At 42.6% G+C, this 22546-nt stretch overlaps 1 protein-coding gene across 2 annotated transcripts in view; it reads left to right on the top strand.

The window, feature by feature from the left end:
• The window catches only part of LOC106581510 (syntaxin-1A), a 233176-nt gene that overhangs the window by 36729 nt on the left and 173901 nt on the right, over positions 1 to 22546 (top strand). For both annotated transcript variants that reach the window (XM_045704086.1, XM_045704085.1), the window contains exon 2: positions 22310 to 22384. In XM_045704086.1, coding sequence (XP_045560042.1) covers positions 22310 to 22384 — 75 coding nt within the window. The remainder of the gene's footprint in view (positions 1 to 22309; positions 22385 to 22546) is intronic.

Genomic DNA, 22546 nt, shown 5'->3' on the forward strand with positions numbered 1-22546 from the left:
ATAACACTAGCAGACTATACTGGTGATAACACTAGCAGACTATACTGGTGATAACACTAGCAGACTATACTGGTGATAACACTAGCAGTCATACTGGTGATAACACTAGCAGCCTAACTGGTGATAACACTAGCAGCCTATACTGGTGATAACACTAGCAGACTATACTGGTGATAACACTAGCAGCCTGGTGATAACACTAGCAGCCTATACTGGTGATAACACTAGCAGACTATACATGTGATAACACTAGCAGACTATAGTGGTGATAACACTAGCAGCCTGGTGATAACACTAGCAGCCTATACTGGTGATAAAACGAGCAGACTATACTGGTGATAACACTAGCAGACTATACTGGTGATAACACTAGCAGCCTGGTGATAACAATAGCAGACTATACTGGTGATAACACTAGCAGACTATACTGGTGATAACACTAGCAGACTATACTGGTGATGACACTAGCAGACTATACTGGTGATAACACTAGCAGACTATACTGGTGATAACACTAGCAGACTATACTGGTGATAACACTAGCAGACTATACTGGTGATGACACTAGCAGCCTGGTGATGACACTAGCAGACTATACTGGTGATGACACTAGCAGACTATACTGGTGATAACACTAGCAGACTATCCTGGTGATAACGATAGCAGCCTGGTGATAACACTAGCAGACTATACTGGTGATGACACTAGCAGACTATACTGGTGATGACACTAGCAGGCTATACTGGTGATAACACTAGCAGACTATACTGGTGATAACACTAGCAGACTATACTGGTGATAACACTAGCAGACTATACTGGTGATGACACTAGTCTATACTGGTGATGACACTAGCAGTCTATACTGGTGATAACACTAGCAGACTATACTGGTGATAACACTAGCAGCCTGGTGATGACACTAGCAGACTATACTGGTGATAACACTAGCAGACTATACTGGTGATGACACTAGCAGACTATACTGGTGATGACACTAGCAGCCTGGTGATAACAGTAGCAGACTATACTGGTGATAACACTAGCAGCCTGGTGATAACACTAGCAGCCTGGTGGTAACACTAGCAGCCTGGTGATAACACTAGCAGACTATACTGGTGATGACACTAGCAGCCTATACTGGTGATGACACTAGCAGCCTGGTGATAACACTAGCAGCCTATGCTGGTGATGACACTAGCAGCCTATACTGGTGATAACACGAGCAGACTATACTGGTGATAACACTAGCAGCCTGGTGATAACACTAACAGGCTATACTGGTGATGACACTAGCAGCCTATACTGGTGATAACACTAGCAGACTATACTGGTGATAACACTAGCAGCCTGGTGATAACACTAGCAGACTATACTGGTGATAACACTAGCAGACTATACTGGTGATAACACTAGCAGACTATACTGGTGATGACACTAGCAGCCTGGTGATGACACTAGCAGACTATACTGGTGATGACACTAGCAGACTATACTGGTGATAACACTAGCAGACTATCCTGGTGATAACGATAGCAGCCTGGTGATAACACTAGCAGACTATACTGGTGATGACACTAGCAGACTATACTGGTGATGACACTAGCAGGCTATAATGGTGATAACACTAGCAGACTATACTGGTGATAACACTAGCAGACTATACTGGTGATAACACTAGCAGACTATACTGGTGATGACACTAGTCTATACTGGTGATGACACTAGCAGTCTATACTGGTGATAACACTAGCAGACTATACTGGTGATAACACTAGCAGCCTGGTGATGACACTAGCAGACTATACTGGTGATAACACTAGCAGACTATACTGGTGATGACACTAGCAGACTATACTGGTGATAACACTAGCAGACTATCCTGGTGATAACGATAGCAGCCTGGTGATAACACTAGCAGACTATACTGGTGATGACACTAGCAGACTATACTGGTGATGACACTAGCAGGCTATACTGGTGATAACACTAGCAGACTATACTGGTGATAACACTAGCAGACTATACTGGTGATAACACTAGCAGACTATACTGGTGATGACACTAGTCTATACTGGTGATGACACTAGCAGTCTATACTGGTGATAACACTAGCAGACTATACTGGTGATAACACTAGCAGACTATACTGGTGATGACCCTAGCAGACTATACTGGTGATAACACTAGCAGACTATACTGGTGATAACACTAGCAGACTATACTGGTGATAACACTAGCAGACTATACTGGTGATAACACTAGCAGCCTATACTGGTGATAACACGAGCAGCCTGGTGATAACACTAGCAGCCAATACTGGTGATAACACTAGCAGCCTATACTGGTGATAACACTAGCAGCCTATACTGGTGATAACACTAGCAGCCTGGTGATAACACTAGCAGCCTATACTGGTGATAACACTAGCAGGCTATACTGGTGATAACACTAGCAGCCTATACTGGTGATAACACTAGCAGCCTATACTGGTGATAACACTAGCAGCCTGGTGATAACACTAGCAGCCTATACTGGTGATAACACTAGCAGGCTATACTGGTGATAACACTAGCAGCCTATACTGGTGATAACACTAGCAGCCTATACTGGTGATAACACTAGCAGCCTGGTGATAACACTAGCAGCCTATACTGGTGATAACACTAGCAGCCTATACTGGTGATAATACTAGCAGCCTATACTGGTGATAACACTAGCAGCCTATACTGGTGATAACACTAGCAGCCTGGTGATAACACTAGCAGCCTATATTGGTGATAACACTAGCAGACTATACTGGTGATAACTAGCAGCCTATACTGGTGATAACACCAGCAGACTATACTGGTGATGACACTAGCAGACTATACTGGTGATAACACTAGCAGACTATACTGGTGATAACACTAGCAGACTATACTGGTGATAACACTAGCAGACTATACTGGTGATAACACTAGCAGTCTATACTGGTGATAACACTAGCAGCCTGGTGATAACACTAGCAGCCTATACTGGTGATAACACTAGCAGACTATACTGGTGATAACACTAGCAGACTATACTGGTGATAACACTAGCAGCCTGGTGATAACACTAGCAGCCTATACTGGTGATAACACTAGCAGACTATACTGGTGATAACACTAGCAGCCTGGTGATAACACTAGCAGCCTATACTGGTGATAACACTAGCAGACTATACATGTGATAACACTAGCAGACTATACTGGTGATAACACTAGCAGCCTGGTGATAACACTAGCAGACTATACTGGTGATAACACTAGCAGACTATACTGGTGATAACACTAGCAGCCTGGTGATAACACTAGCAGCCTATACTGGTGATAACACTAGCAGACTATACTGGTGATAACACTAGCAGCCTGGTGATAACACTAGCAGCCTATACTGGTGATAACACTAGCAGACTATACTGGTGATAACACTAGCAGACTATACTGGTGATAACACTAGCAGCCTGGTGATAACACTAGCAGCCTATACTGGTGATAACACTAGCAGACTATACATGTGATAACACTAGCAGACTATACTGGTGATAACACTAGCAACCTGGTGATAACACTAGCAGACTATACTGGTGATAACACTAGCAGACTATACTGGTGATAACACTAGCAGCCTGGTGATAACACTAGCAGCCTATACTGGTGATAACACTAGCAGACTATACTGGTGATAACACTAGCAGACTATACTGGTGATAACAATAGCAGCCTGGTGATAACACTAGCAGACTATACTGGTGATAACACTAGCAGACTATACTGGTGATAACACTAGCAGACTATACTGGTGATAACACTAGCAGTCTATACTGGTGATAACACTAGCAGCCTGGTGATAACACTAGCAGCCTATACTGGTGATAACACTAGCAGACTATACTGGTGATAACACTAGCAGACTATACTGGTGATAACACTAGCAGCCTGGTGATAACACTAGCAGCCTATACTGGTGATAACACTAGCAGACTATACATGTGATAACACTAGCAGACTATAGTGGTGATAACACTAGCAGCCTGGTGATAACACTAGCAGCCTATACTGGTGATAAAACGAGCAGACTATACTGGTGATAACACTAGCAGACTATACTGGTGATAACACTAGCAGCCTGGTGATAACAATAGCAGACTATACTGGTGATAACACTAGCAGACTATACTGGTGATAACACTAGCAGCCTGGTGATAACACTAGCAGCCTATACTGGTGATAACACTAGCAGACTATACATGTGATAACACTAGCAGACTATACTGGTGATAACACTAGCAACCTGGTGATAACACTAGCAGACTATACTGGTGATAACACTAGCAGCCTGGTGATAACACTAGCAGCCTATACTGGTGATAACACTAGCAGACTATACTGGTGATAACACTAGCAGCCTGGTGATAACACTAGCAGCCTATACTGGTGATAAAACGAGCAGACTATACTGGTGATAACACTAGCAGACTATACTGGTGATAACACTAGCAGCCTGGTGATAACAATAGCAGACTATACTGGTGATAACACTAGCAGACTATACTGGTGATAACACTAGCAGCCTGGTGATAACACTAGCAGCCTATACTGGTGATAAAACGAGCAGACTATACTGGTGATAACACTAGCAGACTATACTGGTGATAACACTAGCAGCCTGGTGATAACAATAGCAGACTATACTGGTGATAACACTAGCAGACTATACTGGTGATAACACTAGCAGCCTGGTGATAACACTAGCAGCCTATACTGGTGATAACACTAGCAGACTATACTTGTGATAACACTAGCAGACTATACTGGTGATAACACTAGCAACCTGGTGATAACACTAGCAGACTATACTGGTGATAACACTAGCAGACTATACTGGTGATAACACTAGCAGCCTGGTGATAACACTAGCAGCCTATACTGGTGATAACACTAGCAGACTATACTGGTGATAACACTAGCAGCCTGGTGATAACACTAGCAGCCTATACTGGTGATAACACTAGCAGACTATACTGGTGATAACACTAGCAGACTATACTGGTGATAACACTAGCAGCCTGGTGATAACACTAGCAGCCTATACTGGTGATAACACTAGCAGACTATACATGTGATAACACTAGCAGACTATACTGGTGATAACACTAGCAACCTGGTGATAACACTAGCAGACTATACTGGTGATAACACTAGCAGACTATACTGGTGATAACACTAGCAGCCTGGTGATAACACTAGCAGCCTATACTGGTGATAACACTAGCAGACTATACTGGTGATAACACTAGCAGACTATACTGGTGATAACAATAGCAGCCTGGTGATAACACTAGCAGACTATACTGGTGATAACACTAGCAGACTATACTGGTGATAACACTAGCAGACTATACTGGTGATAACACTAGCAGTCTATACTGGTGATAACACTAGCAGCCTGGTGATAACACTAGCAGCCTATACTGGTGATAACACTAGCAGACTATACATGTGATAACACTAGCAGACTATAGTGGTGATAACACTAGCAGCCTGGTGATAACACTAGCAGCCTATACTGGTGATAAAACGAGCAGACTATACTGGTGATAACACTAGCAGACTATACTGGTGATAACACTAGCAGCCTGGTCATAACACTAGCAGACTATACTGGTGATAACACTAGCAGACTATACTGGTGATAACACTAGCAGCCTGGTGATAACACTAGCAGCCTATACTGGTGATAACACTAGCAGACTATACTGGTGATAACACTAGCAGCCTGGTGATAACACTAGCAGCCTATACTGGTGATAACACTAGCAGACTATACTGGTGATAACACTAGCAGACTATACTGGTGATAACACTAGCAGCCTGGTGATAACACTAGCAGCCTATACTGGTGATAACACTAGCAGACTATACATGTGATAACACTAGCAGACTATACTGGTGATAACACTAGCAACCTGGTGATAACACTAGCAGACTATACTGGTGATAACACTAGCAGACTATACTGGTGATAACACTAGCAGCCTGGTGATAACACTAGCAGCCTATACTGGTGATAACACTAGCAGACTATACTGGTGATAACACTAGCAGACTATACTGGTGATAACAATAGCAGCCTGGTGATAACACTAGCAGACTATACTGGTGATAACACTAGCAGACTATACTGGTGATAACACTAGCAGACTATACTGGTGATAACACTAGCAGTCTATACTGGTGATAACACTAGCAGCCTGGTGATAACACTAGCAGCCTATACTGGTGATAACACTAGCAGACTATACTGGTGATAACACTAGCAGACTATACTGGTGATAACACTAGCAGCCTGGTGATAACACTAGCAGCCTATACTGGTGATAACACTAGCAGACTATACATGTGATAACACTAGCAGACTATAGTGGTGATAACACTAGCAGCCTGGTGATAACACTAGCAGCCTATACTGGTGATAAAACGAGCAGACTATACTGGTGATAACACTAGCAGACTATACTGGTGATAACACTAGCAGCCTGGTGATAACAATAGCAGACTATACTGGTGATAACACTAGCAGACTATACTGGTGATAACACTAGCAGCCTGGTGATAACACTAGCAGCCTATACTGGTGATAACACTAGCAGACTATACATGTGATAACACTAGCAGACTATACTGGTGATAACACTAGCAACCTGGTGATAACACTAGCAGACTATACTGGTGATAACACTAGCAGACTATACTGGTGATAACACTAGCAGCCTGGTGATAACACTAGCAGCCTATACTGGTGATAACACTAGCAGACTATACTGGTGATAACACTAGCAGCCTGGTGATAACACTAGCAGCCTATACTGGTGATAAAACGAGCAGACTATACTGGTGATAACACTAGCAGACTATACTGGTGATAACACTAGCAGCCTGGTGATAACAATAGCAGACTATACTGGTGATAACACTAGCAGACTATACTGGTGATAACACTAGCAGCCTGGTGATAACACTAGCAGCCTATACTGGTGATAAAACGAGCAGACTATACTGGTGATAACACTAGCAGACTATACTGGTGATAACACTAGCAGCCTGGTGATAACAATAGCAGACTATACTGGTGATAACACTAGCAGACTATACTGGTGATAACACTAGCAGCCTGGTGATAACACTAGCAGCCTATACTGGTGATAACACTAGCAGACTATACATGTGATAACACTAGCAGACTATACTGGTGATAACACTAGCAGCCTGGTGATAACACTAGCAGACTATACTGGTGATAACACTAGCAGACTATACTGGTGATAACACTAGCAGCCTGGTGATAACACTAGCAGCCTATACTGGTGATAACACTAGCAGACTATACTGGTGATAACACTAGCAGCCTGGTGATAACACTAGCAGCCTATACTGGTGATAACACTAGCAGACTATACTGGTGATAACACTAGCAGACTATACTGGTGATAACACTAGCAGACTATACTGGTGATAACACTAGCAACCTGGTGATAACACTAGCAGACTATACTGGTGATAACACTAGCAGACTATACTGGTGATAACACTAGCAGCCTGGTGATAACACTAGCAGCCTATACTGGTGATAACACTAGCAGACTATACTGGTGATAACACTAGCAGACTATACTGGTGATAACAATAGCAGCCTGGTGATAACACTAGCAGACTATACTGGTGATAACACTAGCAGACTATACTGGTGATAACACTAGCAGACTATACTGGTGATAACACTAGCAGTCTATACTGGTGATAACACTAGCAGCCTGGTGATAACACTAGCAGCCTATACTGGTGATAACACTAGCAGACTATACATGTGATAACACTAGCAGACTATAGTGGTGATAACACTAGCAGCCTGGTGATAACACTAGCAGCCTATACTGGTGATAAAACGAGCAGACTATACTGGTGATAACACTAGCAGACTATACTGGTGATAACACTAGCAGCCTGGTGATAACAATAGCAGACTATACTGGTGATAACACTAGCAGACTATACTGGTGATAACACTAGCAGACTATACTGGTGATAACACTAGCAGACTATACTGGTGATAACACTAGCAGTCTATACTGGTGATAACACTAGCAGCCTATACTGGTGATAACACTAGCAGCCTATACTGGTGAAAGCACTAGCAGACTATACTGGTGATAACACTAGCAGCCTGGTGATAACACTAGCAGCCTATACTGGTGATAACACTAGCAGACTATACTGGTGATAACACTAGCAGACTATACTGGTGATGACACTAGCAGACTTTACTGGTGATAACACTAGCAGTCTATACTGGTGATAACACTAGCAGACTATACTGGTGATAACACAAGCAGACTATACTGGTGATAACACTAGCAGAGTATACTGGTGATAACACTAGCAGCCTGGTGATAACACTAGCAGCCTATACTGGTGATAACACCAGCAGACTATACTGGTGATGACACTAGCAGACTATACTGGTGATAACACTAGCAGCCTATACTGGTGATAACACTAGCAGACTATACTGGTGATAACACTAGCAGACTATACTGGTGATAACACTAGCAGCCTGGTGATAACACTAGCAGACTATACTGGTGATAACACTAGCAGACTATACTGGTGATAACACTAGCAGCCTGGTGATAACACTAGCAGCCTATACTGGTGATAACACTAGCAGACTATACTGGTGATAACACTAGCAGACTATACTGGTGATAACACTAGCAGCCTGGTGATAACACTAGCAGACTATACTGGTGATAACACTAGCAGACTATACTGGTGATGACACTAGCAGACTTTACTGGTGATAACACTAGCAGTCTATACTGGTGATAACACTAGCAGACTATACTGGTGATAACACAAGCAGACTATACTGGTGATAACACTAGCAGACTATACTGGTGATAACACTAGCAGCCTGGTGATAACACTAGCAGCCTATACTGGTGATAACACCAGCAGACTATACTGGTGATGACACTAGCAGACTATACTGGTGATAACACTAGCAGCCTATACTGGTGATAACACTAGCAGACTATACTGGTGATAACACTAGCAGACTATACTGGTGATAACACTAGCAGCCTGGTGATAACACTAGCAGACTATACTGGTGATAACACTAGCAGACTATACTGGTGATAACACTAGCAGCCTGGTGATAACACTAGCAGCCTATACTGGTGATAACACTAGCAGACTATACTGGTGATAACACTAGCAGACTATACTGGTGATAACACTAGCAGCCTGGTGATAACACTAGCAGACTATACTGGTGATAACACTAGCAGACTATACTGGTGATAACACTAGCAGACTATACTGGTGATAAAACTAGCAGACTATACTGGTGATAACACTAGCAGTCTATACTGGTGATAACACTAGCAGCCTGGTGATAACACTAGCAGCCTATACTGGTGATAACACTAGCAGACTATACTGGTGATAACACTAGCAGACTATACTGGTGATAACACTAGCAGCCTGGTGATAACACTAGCAGCCTATACTGGTGATAACACTAGCAGACTATACATGTGATAACACTAGCAGACTATACTGGTGATAACACTAGCAGCCTGGTGATAACACTAGCAGACTATACTGGTGATAACACTAGCAGACTATACTGGTGATAACACTAGCAGCCTGGTGATAACACTAGCAGACTATACTGGTGATAACACTAGCAGACTATACTGGTGATAACACTAGCAGACTATACTGGTGATAAAACGAGCAGACTACACTGGTGATAACACTAGCAGACTATACTGTTGATAACACTAGCAGCCTGGTGATAACACTAGCAGACTATACTGGTGATAACACTAGCAGACTATACTGGTGATAACACTAGCAGACTATACTGGTGATAACACTAGCAGACTATACTGGTGATAACACTAGCAGTCTATACTGGTGATAACACTAGCAGCCTATACTGGTGATAACACTAGCAGCCTATACTGGTGAAAGCACTAGCAGACTATACTGGTGATAACACTAGCAGCCTGGTGATAACACTAGCAGCCTATACTGGTGATAACACTAGCAGACTATACTGGTGATAACACTAGCAGACTATACTGGTGATGACACTAGCAGACTTTACTGGTGATAACACTAGCAGTCTATACTGGTGATAACACTAGCAGACTATACTGGTGATAACACAAGCAGACTATACTGGTGATAACACTAGCAGAGTATACTGGTGATAACACTAGCAGCCTGGTGATAACACTAGCAGCCTATACTGGTGATAACACCAGCAGACTATACTGGTGATGACACTAGCAGACTATACTGGTGATAACACTAGCAGACTATACTGGTGATAACACTAGCAGACTATACTGGTGATAACACTAGCAGCCTGGTGATAACACTCGCAGACTATACTGGTGATAACACTAGCAGACTATACTGGTGATAACACTAGCAGCCTGGTGATAACACTAGCAGCCTATACTGGTGATAACACTAGCAGACTATACTGGTGATAACACTAGCAGACTATACTGGTGATAACACTAGCAGCCTGGTGATAACACTAGCAGACTATACTGGTGATAACACTAGCAGACTATACTGGTGATGACACTAGCAGACTTTACTGGTGATAACACTAGCAGTCTATACTGGTGATAACACTAGCAGACTATACTGGTGATAACACTAGCAGCCTATACTGGTGAAAGCACTAGCAGACTATACTGGTGATAACACTAGCAGCCTGGTGATAACACTAGCAGCCTATACTGGTGATAACACTAGCAGACTATACTGGTTATAACACAAGCAGACTATACTGGTGATAACACTAGCAGAGTATACTGGTGATAACACTAGCAGCCTGGTGATAACACTAGCAGCCTATACTGGTGATAACACCAGCAGACTATACTGGTGATGACACTAGCAGACTATACTGGTGATAACACTAGCAGCCTATACTGGTGATAACACTAGCAGACTATACTGGTGATAACACTAGCAGACTATACTGGTGATAACACTAGCAGCCTGGTGATAACACTAGCAGACTATACTGGTGATAACACTAGCAGACTATACTGGTGATAACACTAGCAGCCTGGTGATAACACTAGCAGCCTATACTGGTGATAACACTAGCAGACTATACTGGTGATAACACTAGCAGACTATACTGGTGATAACACTAGCAGCCTGGTGATAACACTAGCAGACTATACTGGTGATAACACTAGCAGACTATACTGGTGATGACACTAGCAGACTTTACTGGTGATAACACTAGCAGTCTATACTGGTGATAACACTAGCAGACTATACTGGTGATAACACAAGCAGACTATACTGGTGATAACACTAGCAGAGTATACTGGTGATAACACTAGCAGCCTGGTGATAACACTAGCAGCCTATACTGGTGATAACACCAGCAGACTATACTGGTGATGACACTAGCAGACTATACTGGTGATAACACTAGCAGCCTATACTGGTGATAACACTAGCAGACTATACTGGTGATAACACTAGCAGACTATACTGGTGATAACACTAGCAGCCTGGTGATAACACTAGCAGACTATACTGGTGATAACACTAGCAGACTATACTGGTGATAACACTAGCAGCCTGGTGATAACACTAGCAGCCTATACTGGTGATAACACTAGCAGACTATACTGGTGATAACACTAGCAGACTATACTGGTGATAACACTAGCAGCCTGGTGATAACACTAGCAGACTATACTGGTGATAACACTAGCAGACTATACTGGTGATAACACTAGCAGACTATACTGGTGATAAAACTAGCAGACTATACTGGTGATAACACTAGCAGTCTATACTGGTGATAACACTAGCAGACTATACTGGTGATAACACTAGCAGACTATACTGGTGATAACACTAGCAGCCTGGTGATAACACTAGCAGCCTATACTGGTGATAACACTAGCAGACTATACATGTGATAACACTAGCAGACTATACTGGTGATAACACTAGCAGCCTGGTGATAACACTAGCAGACTATACTGGTGATAACACTAGCAGACTATACTGGTGATAACACTAGCAGCCTGGTGATAACACTAGCAGACTATACTGGTGATAACACTAGCAGACTATACTGGTGATAACACTAGCAGACTATACTGGTGATAAAACGAGCAGACTACACTGGTGATAACACTAGCAGACTATACTGTTGATAACACTAGCAGCCTGGTGATAACACTAGCAGACTATACTGGTGATAACACTAGCAGACTATACTGGTGATAACACTAGCAGACTATACTGGTGATAACACTAGCAGACTATACTGGTGATAACACTAGCAGTCTATACTGGTGATAACACTAGCAGCCTATACTGGTGATAACACTAGCAGCCTATACTGGTGAAAGCACTAGCAGACTATACTGGTGATAACACTAGCAGCCTGGTGATAACACTAGCAGCCTATACTGGTGATAACACTAGCAGACTATACTGGTGATAACACTAGCAGACTATACTGGTGATGACACTAGCAGACTTTACTGGTGATAACACTAGCAGTCTATACTGGTGATAACACTAGCAGACTATACTGGTGATAACACAAGCAGACTATACTGGTGATAACACTAGCAGAGTATACTGGTGATAACACTAGCAGCCTGGTGATAACACTAGCAGCCTATACTGGTGATAACACCAGCAGACTATACTGGTGATGACACTAGCAGACTATACTGGTGATAACACTAGCAGCCTATACTGGTGATAACACTAGCAGACTATACTGGTGATAACACTAGCAGACTATACTGGTGATAACACTAGCAGCCTGGTGATAACACTAGCAGACTATACTGGTGATAACACTAGCAGACTATACTGGTGATAACACTAGCAGCCTGGTGATAACACTAGCAGCCTATACTGGTGATAACACTAGCAGACTATACTGGTGATAACACTAGCAGACTATACTGGTGATAACACTAGCAGCCTGGTGATAACACTAGCAGACTATACTGGTGATAACACTAGCAGACTATACTGGTGATAAAACGAGCAGACTACACTGGTGATAACACTAGCAGACTATACTGTTGATAACACTAGCAGCCTGGTGATAACACTAGCAGACTATACTGGTGATAACACTAGCAGACTATACTGGTGATAACACTAGCAGACTATACTGGTGATAACACTAGCAGACTATACTGGTGATAACACTAGCAGCCTGGTGATAACACTAGCAGCCTATACTGGTGATAACACTAGCAGACTATACTGGTGATAACACTAGCAGACTATACTGGTGATAACACTAGCAGCCTGGTGATAACACTAGCAGACTATACTGGTGATAACACTAGCAGACTATACTGGTGATGACACTAGCAGACTTTACTGGTGATAACACTAGCAGTCTATACTGGTGATAACACTAGCAGACTATACTGGTGATAACACAAGCAGACTATACTGGTGATAACACTAGCAGAGTATACTGGTGATAACACTAGCAGCCTGGTGATAACACTAGCAGCCTATACTGGTGATAACACCAGCAGACTATACTGGTGATGACACTAGCAGACTATACTGGTGATAACACTAGCAGCCTATACTGGTGATAACACTAGCAGACTATACTGGTGATAACACTAGCAGACTATACTGGTGATAACACTAGCAGCCTGGTGATAACACTAGCAGACTATACTGGTGATAACACTAGCAGACTATACTGGTGATAACACTAGCAGCCTGGTGATAACACTAGCAGCCTATACTGGTGATAACACTAGCAGACTATACTGGTGATAACACTAGCAGACTATACTGGTGATAACACTAGCAGCCTGGTGATAACACTAGCAGACTATACTGGTGATAACACTAGCAGACTATACTGGTGATAACACTAGCAGACTATACTGGTGATAAAACTAGCAGACTATACTGGTGATAACACTAGCAGTCTATACTGGTGATAACACTAGCAGACTATACTGGTGATAACACTAGCAGACTATACTGGTGATAACACTAGCAGCCTGGTGATAACACTAGCAGCCTATACTGGTGATAACACTAGCAGACTATACATGTGATAACACTAGCAGACTATACTGGTGATAACACTAGCAGCCTGGTGATAACACTAGCAGACTATACTGGTGATAACACTAGCAGACTATACTGGTGATAACACTAGCAGCCTGGTGATAACACTAGCAGACTATACTGGTGATAACACTAGCAGACTATACTGGTGATAACACTAGCAGACTATACTGGTGATAAAACGAGCAGACTACACTGGTGATAACACTAGCAGACTATACTGTTGATAACACTAGCAGCCTGGTGATAACACTAGCAGACTATACTGGTGATAACACTAGCAGACTATACTGGTGATAACACTAGCAGACTATACTGGTGATAACACTAGCAGACTATACTGGTGATAACACTAGCAGCCTGGTGATAACACTAGCAGCCTATACTGGTGATAACACTAGCAGACTATACTGGTGATAACACTAGCAGACTATACTGGTGATAACACTAGCAGCCTGGTGATAACACTAGCAGACTATACTGGTGATAACACTAGCAGACTATACTGGTGATGACACTAGCAGACTTTACTGGTGATAACACTAGCAGTCTATACTGGTGATAACACTAGCAGACTATACTGGTGATAACACAAGCAGACTATACTGGTGATAACACTAGCAGAGTATACTGGTGATAACACTAGCAGCCTGGTGATAACACTAGCAGCCTATACTGGTGATAACACCAGCAGACTATACTGGTGATGACACTAGCAGACTATACTGGTGATAACACTAGCAGCCTATACTGGTGATAACACTAGCAGACTATACTGGTGATAACACTAGCAGACTATACTGGTGATAACACTAGCAGCCTGGTGATAACACTAGCAGACTATACTGGTGATAACACTAGCAGACTATACTGGTGATAACACTAGCAGCCTGGTGATAACACTAGCAGCCTATACTGGTGATAACACTAGCAGACTATACTGGTGATAACACTAGCAGACTATACTGGTGATAACACTAGCAGCCTGGTGATAACACTAGCAGACTATACTGGTGATAACACTAGCAGACTATACTGGTGATAACACTAGCAGACTATACTGGTGATAAAACTAGCAGACTATACTGGTGATAACACTAGCAGTCTATACTGGTGATAACACTAGCAGACTATACTGGTGATAACACTAGCAGACTATACTGGTGATAACACTAGCAGCCTGGTGATAACACTAGCAGTCTATACTGGTGATAACACTAGCAGACTATACTGGTGATAACACTAGCAGACTATACTGGTGATAACACTAGCAGCCTGGTGATAACACTAGCAGACTATACTGGTGATAACACTAGCAGACTATACTGGTGATAACACTAGCAGACTATACTGGTGATAAAACGAGCAGACTACACTGGTGATAACACTAGCAGACTATACTGTTGATAACACTAGCAGCCTGGTGATAACACTAGCAGACTATACTGGTGATAACACTAGCAGACTATACTGGTGATAACACTAGCAGACTATACTGGTGATAACACTAGCAGACTATACTGGTGATAACACTAGCAGCCTGGTGATAACACTAGCAGCCTATACTGGTGATAACACTAGCAGACTATACTGGTGATAACACTAGCAGACTATACTGGTGATAACACTAGCAGCCTGGTGATAACACTAGCAGACTATACTGGTGATAACACTAGCAGACTATACTGGTGATGACACTAGCAGACTTTACTGGTGATAACACTAGCAGTCTATACTGGTGATAACACTAGCAGACTATACTGGTGATAACACAAGCAGACTATACTGGTGATAACACTAGCAGAGTATACTGGTGATAACACTAGCAGCCTGGTGATAACACTAGCAGCCTATACTGGTGATAACACCAGCAGACTATACTGGTGATGACACTAGCAGACTATACTGGTGATAACACTAGCAGCCTATACTGGTGATAACACTAGCAGACTATACTGGTGATAACACTAGCAGACTATACTGGTGATAACACTAGCAGCCTGGTGATAACACTAGCAGACTATACTGGTGATAACACTAGCAGACTATACTGGTGATAACACTAGCAGCCTGGTGATAACACTAGCAGCCTATACTGGTGATAACACTAGCAGACTATACTGGTGATAACACTAGCAGACTATACTGGTGATAACACTAGCAGCCTGGTGATAACACTAGCAGACTATACTGGTGATAACACTAGCAGACTATACTGGTGATAACACTAGCAGACTATACTGGTGATAAAACTAGCAGACTATACTGGTGATAACACTAGCAGTCTATACTGGTGATAACACTAGCAGACTATACTGGTGATAACACTAGCAGACTATACTGGTGATAACACTAGCAGCCTGGTGATAACACTAGCAGCCTATACTGGTGATAACACTAGCAGACTATACATGTGATAACACTAGCAGACTATACTGGTGATAACACTAGCAGCCTGGTGATAACACTAGCAGACTATACTGGTGATAACACTAGCAGACTATACTGGTGATAACACTAGCAGCCTGGTGATAACACTAGCAGACTATACTGGTGATAACACTAGCAGACTATACTGGTGATAACACTAGCAGACTATACTGGTGATAAAACGAGCAGACTACACTGGTGATAACACTAGCAGACTATACTGTTGATAACACTAGCAGCCTGGTGATAACACTAGCAGACTATACTGGTGATAACACTAGCAGACTATACTGGTGATAACACTAGCAGACTATACTGGTGATAACACTAGCAGACTATACTGGTGATAACACTAGCAGTCTATACTGGTGATAACACTAGCAGCCTATACTGGTGATAACACTAGCAGCCTATACTGGTGAAAGCACTAGCAGACTATACTGGTGATAACACTAGCAGCCTGGTGATAACACTAGCAGCCTATACTGGTGATAACACTAGCAGACTATACTGGTGATAACACTAGCAGACTATACTGGTGATGACACTAGCAGACTTTACTGGTGATAACACTAGCAGTCTATACTGGTGATAACACTAGCAGACTATACTGGTGATAACACAAGCAGACTATACTGGTGATAACACTAGCAGAGTATACTGGTGATAACACTAGCAGCCTGGTGATAACACTAGCAGCCTATACTGGTGATAACACCAGCAGACTATACTGGTGATGACACTAGCAGACTATACTGGTGATAACACTAGCAGCCTATACTGGTGATAACACTAGCAGACTATACTGGTGATAACACTAGCACACTATACTGGTGATAACACTAGCAGCCTGGTGATAACACTCGCAGACTATACTGGTGATAACACTAGCAGACTATACTGGTGATAACACTAGCAGCCTGGTGATAACACTAGCAGCCTATACTGGTGATAACACTAGCAGACTATACTGGTGATAACACTAGCAGACTATACTGGTGATAACACTAGCAGCCTGGTGATAACACTAGCAGACTATACTGGTGATAACACTAGCAGACTATACTGGTGATGACACTAGCAGACTTTACTGGTGATAACACTAGCAGTCTATACTGGTGATAACACTAGCAGACTATACTGGTGATAACACTAGCAGCCTATACTGGTGAAAGCACTAGCAGACTATACTGGTGATAACACTAGCAGCCTGGTGATAACACTAGCAGCCTATACTGGTGATAACACTAGCAGACTATACTGGTGATAACACTAGCAGACTATACTGGTGATGACACTAGCAGACTTTACTGGTGATAACACTAGCAGTCTATACTGGTGATAACACTAGCAGACTATACTGGTGATAACACAAGCAGACTATACTGGTGATAACACTAGCAGAGTATACTGGTGATAACACTAGCAGCCTGGTGATAACACTAGCAGCATATACTGGTGACAACACCAGCAGACTATACTGGTGATGACACTAGCAGACTATACCAGTGATAACACTAGCAGCCTATACTGGTGATAACACTAGCAGACTATACTGGTGATAACACTAGCAGACTATACTGGTGATAACACTAGCAGCCTGGTGATAACACTAGCAGACTATACTGGTGATAACACTAGCAGACTATACTGGTGATAACACTAGCAGCCTGGTGATAACACTAGCAGCCTATACTGGTGATAACACTAGCAGACTATACTGGTGATAACACTAGCAGACTATACTGGTGATAACACTAGCAGCCTGGTGATAACACTAGCAGACTATACTGGTGATAACACTAGCAGACTATACTGGTGATGACACTAGCAGACTTTACTGGTGATAACACTAGCAGTCTATACTGGTGATAACACTAGCAGACTATACTGGTGATAACACAAGCAGACTATACTGGTGATAACACTAGCAGAGTATACTGGTGATAACACTAGCAGCCTGGTGATAACACTAGCAGCCTATACTGGTGATAACACCAGCAGACTATACTGGTGATGACACTAGCAGACTATACTGGTGATAACACTAGCAGCCTATACTGGTGATAACACTAGCAGACTATACTGGTGATAACACTAGCAGACTATACTGGTGATAACACTAGCAGCCTGGTGATAACACTAGCAGACTATACTGGTGATAACACTAGCAGACTATACTGGTGATAACACTAGCAGCCTGGTGATAACACTAGCAGCCTATACTGGTGATAACACTAGCAGACTATACTGGTGATAACACTAGCAGACTATACTGGTGATAACACTAGCAGCCTGGTGATAACACTAGCAGACTATACTGGTGATAACACTAGCAGACTATACTGGTGATAACACTAGCAGACTATACTGGTGATAAAACTAGCAGACTATACTGGTGATAACACTACCAGTCTATACTGGTGATAACACTAGCAGCCTGGTGATAACACTAGCAGCCTATACTGGTGATAACACTAGCAGACTATACTGGTGATAACACTAGCAGACTATACTGGTGATAACACTAGCAGCCTGGTGATAACACTAGCAGCCTATACTGGTGATAACACTAGCAGCCTGGTGATAACACTAGCAGCCTATACTGGTGATAACACTAGCAGACTATACATGTGATAACACTAGCAGACTATACTGGTGATAACACTAGCAGCCTGGTGATAACACTAGCAGACTATACTGGTGATAACACTAGCAGACTATACTGGTGATAACACTAGCAGACTATACTGGTGATAAAACGAGCAGACTACACTGGTGATAACACTAGCAGACTATACTGGTGATAACACTAGCAGCCTGGTGATAACACTAGCAGACTATACTGGTGATAACACTAGCAGACTATACTGGTGATAACACTAGCAGCCTGGTGATAACACTAGCAGACTATACTGGTGATAACACTAGCAGACTATACTGGTGATAACACTAGCAGACTATACTGGTGATAAAACGAGCAGACTACACTGGTGATAACACTAGCAGACTATACTGTTGATAACACTAGCAGCCTGGTGATAACACTAGCAGACTATACTGGTGATAACACTAGCAGACTATACTGGTGATAACACTAGCAGACTATACTGGTGATAACACTAGCAGACTATACTGGTGATAACACTAGCAGTCTATACTGGTGATAACACTAGCAGCCTATACTGGTGATAACACTAGCAGCCTATACTGGTGAAAGCACTAGCAGACTATACTGGTGATAACACTAGCTGACTATACTGGTGATAACACTAGCAGCCTGGTGATAACACTAGCAGCCTATACTGGTGATAACACTAGCAGACTATACTGGTGATAACACTAGCAGACTATACTGGTGATAACACTAGCAGCCTGGTGATAACACTAGCAGACTATACTGGTGATAACACTAGCAGACTATACTGGTGATAACACTAGCAGACTATACTGGTGATGACACTAGCAGACTATACTGGTGATAACACTAGCAGTCTATACTGGTGATAACACTAGCAGACTATACTGGTGATAACACAAGCAGACTATACTGGTGATAACACTAGCAGAGTATACTGGTGATAACACTAGCAGCCTGGTGATGACACTAGCAGACTATACTGGTGATAACACTAGCAGTCTATACTGGTGATAACACTAGCAGACTATACTGGTGATAACACTAGCAGACTATACTGGTGATAACACTAGCAGACTATACTGGTGATAACACTAGCAGACTATACTGGTGATAACACTAGCAGACTATACTGGTGATGACACTAGCAGACTATACTGGTGAAACACTAGCAGACTATACTGGTGATATCACTAGCAGCCTATACTCTTGATGACACTAGCAGACTATACTGGTGATGACACTAGCAGACTATACTGGTGATAACACTAGCAGCCTATACTGGTGATGACACTAGCAGACTATACTGGTGATAACACTAGCAGACTATACTGGTGATAACACTAGCAGCCTGGTGATAACACTAGCAGCCTATACTGGTGATAACACCAGCAGACTATACTGGTGATGACACTAGCAGACTATACTGGTGATAACACTAGCAGCCTATACTGGTGATAACACTAGCAGACTATACTGGTGATAACACTAGCAGACTATACTGGTGATAACACTAGCAGCCTGGTGATAACACTAGCAGACTATACTGGTGATAACACTAGCAGACTATACTGGTGATAACACTAGCAGCCTGGTGATAACACTAGCAGCCTATACTGGTGATAACACTAGCAGACTATACTGGTGATAACACTAGCAGACTATACTGGTGATAACACTAGCAGCCTGGTGATAACACTAGCAGACTATACTGGTGATAACACTAGCAGACTATACTGGTGATAACACTAGCAGACTATACTGGTGATAACACTAGCAGACTATACTGGTGATAACACTAGCAGTCTATACTGGTGATAACACTAGCAGCCTGGTGATAATACTAGCAGCCTATACTGGTGATAACACTAGCAGACTATACTGGTGATAACACTAGCAGACTATACTGGTGATAACACTAGCAGCCTGGTGATAACACTAGCAGCCTATACTGGTGATAACACCAGCAGACTATACTGGTGATGACACTAGCAGACTATACTGGTGATAACACTAGCAGCCTATACTGGTGATAACACTAGCAGACTATACTGGTGATAACACTAGCAGACTATACTGGTGATAACACTAGCAGCCTGGTGATAACACTAGCAGACTATACTGGTGATAACACTAGCAGACTATACTGGTGATAACACTAGCAGCCTGGTGATAACACTAGCAGCCTATACTGGTGATAAAACGAGCAGACTACACTGGTAATAACACTAGCAGACTATACTGGTGATAACACTAGCAGCCTGGTGATAACACTAGCAGACTATACTGGTGATAACACTAGCAGACTATACTGGTGATAACACTAGCAGTCTATACTGGTGATAACACTAGCAGCCTATACTGGTGATAACACTAGCAGCCTATACTGGTGAAAGCACTAGCAGACTATACTGGTGATAACACTAGCAGACTATACTGGTGATAACACTAGCAGCCTGGTGATAACACTAGCAGCCTATACTGGTGATAACACTAGCAGACTATACTGGTGATAACACTAGCAGACTATACTGGTGATAACACTAGCAGCCTGGTGATAACACTAGCAGACTATACTGGTGATAACACTAGCAGACTATACTGGTGATGACACTAGCAGACTATACTGGTGATGACACTAGCAGACTATACTGGTGATGACACTAGCAGACTATACTGGTGATAACACTAGCAGCCTATACTGGTGATGACACTAGCAGACTATACTGGTGATGACACTAGCAGACTATACTGGTAATGACACTAGCAGCCTATACTGGTGATGACACTAGCAGACTATACTGGTGATAACACTAGGAGCCTGGTGATATCACCAGTATAGGCCCACAGTTTATCATTCTGGATATATTGTCTATGAGTTTGATGCTTTTCGGTAATATGTACCAATGACCGTGTGTGTGTGTGTGTGTGTGTGTGTGTGTGTGTGTGTGTGTGTGTGTGTGTGTGTGTGTGTGTGTGTGTGTGTGTGTGTGTGTGTGTGTGTGTGTGTGTATCACCAGGGGAAGGAGACTGAGGAGGAAGAGGAGGTGGCCGTGGGCATGGACAAAGGCTTCATGGATGAATTCTTTGAGCAGGTGAGATACATCCTTTTTTTTTTACTCTGTTATTTTCTCTCTCTCTCTCATTACATTGACTTCTAATGAATAACTTTCCACTCATTGCTCAAAACAGTTCTCCTGACAAGCAGTCTCATCTGCATAGAGATAAGGTGACTGCTCCAGTCTCATCTGCATGGA

The sequence above is a fragment of the Salmo salar genome, chromosome ssa20 (genome assembly GCF_905237065.1).
Source record: "Salmo salar chromosome ssa20, Ssal_v3.1, whole genome shotgun sequence".
Classification (NCBI taxonomy): domain Eukaryota; kingdom Metazoa; phylum Chordata; class Actinopteri; order Salmoniformes; family Salmonidae; genus Salmo; species Salmo salar.